The 7,676-nt window shown below is 38.8% G+C and overlaps 1 protein-coding gene across 2 annotated transcripts in view; it reads right to left on the bottom strand.

Annotated features, from left to right (window-relative positions):
• Positions 1 to 7,676, bottom strand: part of MICAL2 (microtubule associated monooxygenase, calponin and LIM domain containing 2) — a 51,445-nt gene that overhangs the window by 10,500 nt on the left and 33,269 nt on the right. For both annotated transcript variants that reach the window (XM_010140065.1, XM_010140066.1), the window contains exons 15-19: positions 7,054 to 7,203; positions 5,789 to 5,893; positions 4,028 to 4,246; positions 3,705 to 3,806; positions 3,004 to 3,132 (exon numbers count right to left, since the gene is read on the bottom strand). In XM_010140065.1, coding sequence (XP_010138367.1) covers positions 3,004 to 3,132; positions 3,705 to 3,806; positions 4,028 to 4,246; positions 5,789 to 5,893; positions 7,054 to 7,203 — 705 coding nt within the window. The remainder of the gene's footprint in view (positions 1 to 3,003; positions 3,133 to 3,704; positions 3,807 to 4,027; positions 4,247 to 5,788; positions 5,894 to 7,053; positions 7,204 to 7,676) is intronic.

The raw sequence follows: 7,676 nt of genomic DNA, 5'->3' as shown, positions 1-7,676 counted from the left end.
CTTTCCCTGTACTATTATTTATAACACCACAGGCAACCCACAGGTAAGCCTCAGTGGTATTTCCATAAAACAAAGGAAACATCCTCCCTGCCTCTGAAAGCATAGAATGCTTCTCCTTTGTTGTTTCATATCCTTAATGATTTTCCTGGTCTTATTTTGCTTTGAGAGTGATTATTCACTTTTGGTACCACGTGCTACGTATACTTTACCTCTGAGATAAACAACATTTGAGTAATAAGTTACTCTGTGCAGGGAACACCCAAGCCCTGCTTACTGCTGGTAATTAGTCACGTCACTGAAAGCAAGCACTTGGTCCTAACTCTGCAGGCAGCAAAGCCTATTGATTGCAACATCTTCATGGTTCTTATGACAGACTGCGTGGGTTCACCCATGCAACGCTCAGATGAACACAGTATTCTGAAGGTCAATCCAACTTTAAACAGAAAACAGGAATAACCAAAGCCCAGCCTGTAATACTATTTGTTAATTCATAATTCTACCCATGCGAATTTTGACAGCTGATTAAAGGTAGAAGGTTGTTGTGATTATTACTGACAACTGGCATATAGTGTCGTATAGAAGTTAATTCTTAATAAGTTATAATGACTATATGTCTTTAAAAGAAACAATATTTTTCCATAGCCTTCCTTTCAAGTGCTCCTTTTAGGACTGAGGCTTAATAACAGGTTTCTTTAATAAGACAGTATGATTTCTTAGCCACCCTTTTCAATAAGTATGCCACCACAACTAATACTGTTCCAATGAAAATTCAACAGATGTAAAGGATCGTAATGTCTGGTAACATTCTCAGTACTCACTTGAAATTAAAATGACAGTACTAACCACTTGAAGGATGGGAAGGTGCTGATATTTATAGGTCATCTCTCATGAAGTGTTACAAAACTCAAAAGACTTCTATTGTCTTCTGTTATGCTGGGAAAAAACAAAACCACCTGAAAGCAACATGAGGGAGCTCTTTCTGCTGGCTTCACCCACGGAGGTGAACGTATATTTACTGCACTGGAGACAGAAGAAGATAATCTCGCCTTCGCTGCGCTGCATTCTGCCATTATCTCTGGAGAGAGCATTTTTCAATTGAAGTTCACTCAGCTTAAGTGAAATCAAGTCACAACGAACTATCGCTATACCATTTAAACAAAATGGCAAACTAACAGAAGCTGAGACTGCACTTTAAACAAAATGCAGTTGAATTAGAACATCCAAAGATGATTGTATAGGGCAAATGTTCTCTAAGAAAAAACCCTTAATATCCCAGTGGAATTATTGCTCACAGTTTCTATATGATGAAGAGTCCAGTTCTCACATTCTAAAGGGCTGTTCGCATAGTTTGTTTTTTGGTTTTGTTTTGGTTGGTTGGTTTTTGTTTGTTTGGCTGGGGGCAGGGTTGTGTGTTTTTGTTTGGTGGGTTTTTTTTTTTTTAAATTCTCTTTGCAGTGTCACAATAGCTCTCCAAATCAAATGAGCAACGGGCCCAAATATTTTGCAAACCATTACTTAAGCTTAAAACCCATCACATGCTACAACTCCTAGGTCATAAAAAGTAAGAGGTAAATCCAGGCAAAGGAATTATTTTGAAGCTGAAGGGAATTAGAGGATTACTGCAGTAAGGCACCTGCTGGTCTTGCAGTGTCCTTGAAGGGCTCTGTAGCCTGTATTTTCCTGGGGAATGTGAGGGAATCTCTTCAACAGTTCTACCTCAACTGAGGAATATGCCTTTGCAAACTGCAAGTCACTCAGTGCCTACCTGCTCAGTTACTGATGAGGCTGCGAGACCAATTTCCAACCAGCATTAACAATATGGTGCAAAATAACCTAAAAAGTTCTAGATCATTTCAACTAACTGATCTCATTGAACATCAGCGAGACAGGAAACTATCTTCAGCCTTGATTTACCTGAAGTCAGCCAATACTCATGAGTATTTCATAAAACTGCTGTTATTTAAACACAAAAGCAGGCAGAACACTTTGCTCCTCCTCACAGTAAACGGAGACGGTACCCAATTTTGCCAAATAGCATTTCTTTCGTGTGTCAGGCAGCAAAGCCACCAGCTCCAGAAGTGCCTGCACTGGGTCACAGCAGTTGCCTTCAATACTTTCCACCTTTCTTTCCATGCCAATCCTATTCAATACTGCAGTGTCACCAGACTGCTGCTACACAGTCTGTGGGTGAAGGAAAGGTTTACTGCCCTTTACCTGCCCTGAAAAGCTGAAAAATATTGAACTTCTTTCAGTTAAGATCCTTCAAAACCAAGGGGAGTTAGAAGCCAATGTCATCTTAACTTCCACAGATGAAAGCACAGCCCACTGAAGCACCAGCAAAAGCAGTAAGAGCTGAGTATGTGATTCAAGCGTTCTCCAATGGTTCTCACTCAGACTACGCATGCCTCCTCTCTGTAAAATTTGCTGTTACAAAGAACTGTATTCTTGCAATTAATGTGCAGAAGCAAGTTTTAAAGTACAAATAAGTTAACAGTCAAACAATAAAATCTGTCTGTATTGACAAATGCTCATACAATTCTAAGACACATCTGCTAGTTAAAAAAAGAACATTATTGTACAGGTTCTACCCTGCAGTCTGGATGGATATTCTTATGAAAAGAAACACAAATGCCACCCAAGAGCAACTAACTGACCTCCTAACATCCAGTTAGCTATATGATGTGCAGCTCTTTCTCTGCTAGGCATGCCTATGGTTTCATGCAACAACAGAACACTTAAAATAAGCAGCAACACAAAATTTTCATAAGTGAAGCAAAAGTTTAACTATTTCATTTGTTCTTCAGCTTTACACCTGAACTATTTTGAACGATTACTTTCCTCTTACAAAGATGCAGAATTAACAACAGTAAATGAAGTCAAATTGGATTCAAACGCGAAACACAACCTATACAACAGAGCTGCTGACAGTGCCTTCCAACCAAGCCATCACTCAAGCAGCTTCAGCAAAAGTCTGGATTTTACAGGGAAAATCTGATAGAGTACCTGTCTAGAAGGAACAGCAGGGGAAGCTGAATCGACAGATGATGAAGAGGCAGCAGCTGAATCATGAGGTGGAGGGCAAGAGGGAGTTGGGGGCTGAGAATGGGATAAGCCTTTAGTAGGTAGCTTATTCTGTGCAGAGCAGAAACAGAGAGTTATCCAAGAGACAGTGACAACAACACAGGTTAAGAGAATAATTTCACAGTCATGCATCAAAAAAATTTGAAGACAGTAGCTACAATTCTGCTCTTTATTTCTCAAGAGTGAGGAGCCATGGAAATCATCACGGCAAATTATATTACTGTACTCAGTTTTCCTATTAAAAATATTTACAGTGGGCAGTAAGGTAGGATAGTTTGAGTGAAAGCATAACAAAACACAAGAAAAGCCAGACTGCTTTAAGAGCTACTGCTCACCAGTTCATTACGAACCGTGAGCTACCAGTGTATTCTTAAGCACACGACATGGTTTATTCTAAGACATTTCTCTTGTATGAAAGCTAGCTTTATGATTTAGATTGTGTTTTACCTCCATTAAACTATGCAGTAATATTTAAACAAAGCATTTTACCATTGTCAGTGGAATCCACGTTACGTGTCAGATCCACCCAGAATGAAAGGAAAGTTAAAACCAAAACCACTGTAATTTTCCCACCCCATGTCTTCTAACTCAGCATTTCCTCAGGTGCAAAACCCAGTATTCACCTTTGGAAACTCCACATGTTCAAACATTGAGGCAAGGTGTGCTGCCTTCTCTTTAATGTTCTTTTTATGGAACTCCCTATTTGCTATGGTCTGGGCTCTTTTCTGCAGTAAGAGCCAGGAAAGGAAAGCCAAGAAAAGAGAGAGAGAGAGATTTTAGTTAACGTCACATACATCATCAGAATACAGCAGACTCGTAGAAAGACTTATTGTCTTAATATAACCTAAAGTCAACAGAGGAAAAGGCCAGCATATCCAAGGAAAAGACAGTATACAGATTAACATATGCAGTTAAGAGACAGAAAGAAAAAGAAATGGCTTGTCACCTGTTTAATTTTTTCCTCCAGGTGCTGAAGACGCTCAAGCACTCCAGAAAGAACAAATGCAGCAGAACAGGCAGATGCGAGATTTTCAGAGGTTTCTGACAGACTGGGCTGGGTATCTGTTTTTTGTACAGTCTTTGCTCTCCTGGCCATATGATCAGAATCATTTAAAGACTGTTTGGGTTCCCTGACCTCGTGTTCACTCCTAGCTACCACCTGAAACTGGGAAACACTTGAAGTGAAAAAAAATCTGCTTTCTGCACTACCATGCAGTATATGCAGCTTTTAAGGATGTTTCCAAAAGCTCAGCACAGTCATGCACAAAACTGGAAATAAAATGTTCTCACATCACTCTTTGCACACTAGCTACTGCATCTCTGACACTTGTGACCATGCACTGAAATAAATCAGTCCTACGTAACTTACGGAGGTCTTGACATCCCCCTCTAGGTTTGCATCAGTTTTTATGACTAACCTCAGATAGCATCAGTGAAGAACAGGATGCTACATCTCCTTCTAGGGTTTTAAACAAATGCTTGGAGTTGGTTTTTTCAGCATCACGTCTGCCTGAAACTAAACTTACAATCAAATTCTAGGAATATCAACAGTAGTTCTTGGCATAATTCTAGATCTAGTCTGATCCAAGTCAAGCTATAATATACTGCAGATTTAAAGCACCGAGGAGTTCAGAATAAGTTTCTGATTTTGAATCTTCACATAAAATAGCTTTTGAAATAAATATTTGAACCAGTTCAGCTTTATCAAACTGAATCTTAAAAATGACCTTGCAGTTAGACTTTTCGTGACAGTCTTCCACTTCAACCTATTTGTCCAATTCAAGTAAATACACAAACTTTTAAAATTTCTCGGAATTAAAATTTAAAACCCTATTGCCGGTCAACATACAGCGTGCTCTGATGTTTCAGGATAGCACACCTGCCTTTAAAACAACAATTCTTGACTGCTTTATGAATCTGTGTTTTTCATCAAGCTGATGTGCAGATTTCCAAATCCAATGCAGATCTCATTTCACTGCCGACTACTCTTGAAACGCCTCTACAGGGTAACAACTTCCATTTAAAACTCTAACGTAAAGAGGAGGTCCATATTATTTGATATGAGATTGCTTTCATTGGAAATACTAAGAGAAAAATTTAGACAATGGATTCAAAAATTTTATCCCAAAGTATATGACACTACAAAAGACCTTGCAGCAGAAATTCTTATCACAAGTTCTACTTAAAGAAATGAAACCCCAAACCTTGGCACCAATATCAATCAGTTTTTCAACACTAAAGCTTGTTGCCACATTTCTCAGGGTGGAAAACTCCCTTTGCCTTATTACAACAGCCCAAAGCATCGAGTACATGCACAGACAAATTTTCAGGTACTGCTGTAGTTTTCCCGCATGTTAAACGTAGCTGTGTAATTATATTTATACCATTTGGAGTCTAGCTGTGATAACACAGTGATCAACACCTATCTTTTTAGGGTTTTTTCCACACAGTTACTAATTCTTTCGTGATCAGTTTTCTCATCTGATCAAGCAGGCATAAACTTTACGAAGGTCATAACTGCAAACTGCGTTGAAGTCAAACAGCCTTAAACTTTAATGTGGTTTTCACAACTCTTGGCTAAATACAGCTGTTAACTCTGAGATGACCTCCAAATATTGTTTTATATATTCCGTAGTTACATAATAGCATTACATTCCAGCGGTAAGAGAAATGGTCTGCTTGTCAGGTGTTACCCCTGAGTTCCTACCTGCCTTTTCGGCTGAGGTGGAAGAAGACTTGGATCCTTAGGTTTAGCAAAGCGAGGATTAACAGGAAGGTCAGAAGGCAGCAGGGCTGGTCTATCTATTAGCTCCTTGCAAAGCATTTTTGAAATGATGAAGACAGAGAGGAGGGAGAAAAAAAGGAAGACAGTGAATAGGATTCAAAGATCTTTTGAGGCAGAAAGAAAGAAAAGCTGCTTTTAAGACACATTACTATGGATCTTAGCAACACGTTTTATAGATTTTTGTCACCTACTCATTTTATTAACCCCTTCTACCAAAGATATACTTAAAATTCAGCACAGTCAGTATTCTTTGAAAGAGCTTATGATCAAAAAGTAATGTATTGAGGCGTCCTTCAACATGGCCAAGCAAACCCCTGCAGACGTGTTGCATGCAGAAAGCTCAGAGCATTAACAAGTAGCCAGGCAGAGTACACACAACAGTGGTTCACGGGCTGAGGAAGTCACTTGACATCTATAAAGCCTACAATTCCAGGGGATTTAAATATGTAAATAAACAAATGGCAACAAGCACAAAGAATTAAGAAAGTCACCACCCTTGACAGAACATCAGCACCTTGGCCCAGCCTTCCTTCAGATCTTTCAGGTGACATCTGAACTCAGCTCACTCAAATCATCTCACTGGCTAAAGGGCGATTTTGAGCTTATCATCCCTACCTTGACAGCACAGGATTACTTTTAAAACACCACTTGTCACACTAACAACAAATGCTGTGGAATGTACAAATATATTCCATTATGATTACTCTAGGAATGCAAATGGCAGCTGGACACATCTTGCAAAAGAATGGATTCCCTTACACTTTCTAGACTTTCCACAAAAAAAAAAAAAAAGAAGATTCCACTGGATATGCAGTGTCCTTTATTCAGAGAATATAGGAAAAAAGTTTTTCTGCAGTACCATATGCAGCCAGCTTAGACTGCTACACATACACAAAGCAGAAGTTCTACAGACTGGCATACAAGAGATTTCTAGACATTGCAATTCCACTACACTTAAATATAATAGATATTAATATACTATACTAATATGCATAATACACATTAGTCAATCTACATTAGTCATTTATTTGCTAAGTGTTGAGATAAGTATTTTGCATAAGTATTAAAAAGGACTACCCACTTCAAACACATAACAGATGCATTTTTTCCCTTGGAAATCTGCAGCGTGTTCACAAGGAGGGACTATAGTTTAATTTCAGAGACTATTATGTTAATCTATAACCTACCTGCCTCCGCAAAATTGTATTTGGAGCATTCTCTTCAAACTTTGCCAGCAGTTGAGTTGCCATTGATTTAACTTTATTCTGGTTCATTCCTTCTCTGCCATCGCTCTGTTCTTTCCCAGCATTTGTCCCTTGGCTTGAAAAGCCTGAAGCCTGTAAGGAAACAACAATGTTTTTGAGTTTGTCTACAACGCTCGTGAAGAGAGAGATAACATCCTTATCAGCAAGGGGTGAAAGGAAATACAGTCTATTGTGTATTAAAAATTACACTGTTTAGCATGCAGAGGTCATAAAAAAGGTGTTTTCTTTGGTTCCAGAGTACAGTAAAAAGGAAACATTAATTGGTGCAGAAGATGATAAAGCAGAGTCACAAACATAACTAATCGGAGAGGGGCTGGGAACCAAACTGCAAGGCAAACTCTTCAAACAAAGATTTGTTTAAATAACTGATTTGGCAAAAGCAAAAAAAAAAGACCCAATGCCTTAAATGTTCTTTGGTCAGAAAGAAAACTAGCACAGTTTAGGTAATGCTCTCCTCCGTACCAAATTATTCAACTAAATTGAGCTCTTGTGCACACCACAGTAAATTCATGGTTTTAAGGATAGACCCTTCTTGTTCCCGCTAA

The sequence above is a fragment of the Buceros rhinoceros genome, unplaced genomic scaffold, assembly GCF_000710305.1.
Source record: "Buceros rhinoceros silvestris isolate BGI_N320 unplaced genomic scaffold, ASM71030v1 scaffold2447, whole genome shotgun sequence".
Lineage (NCBI taxonomy): Eukaryota > Metazoa > Chordata > Aves > Bucerotiformes > Bucerotidae > Buceros > Buceros rhinoceros.
This window is presented reverse-complemented; position numbering and strand designations above follow the sequence as displayed.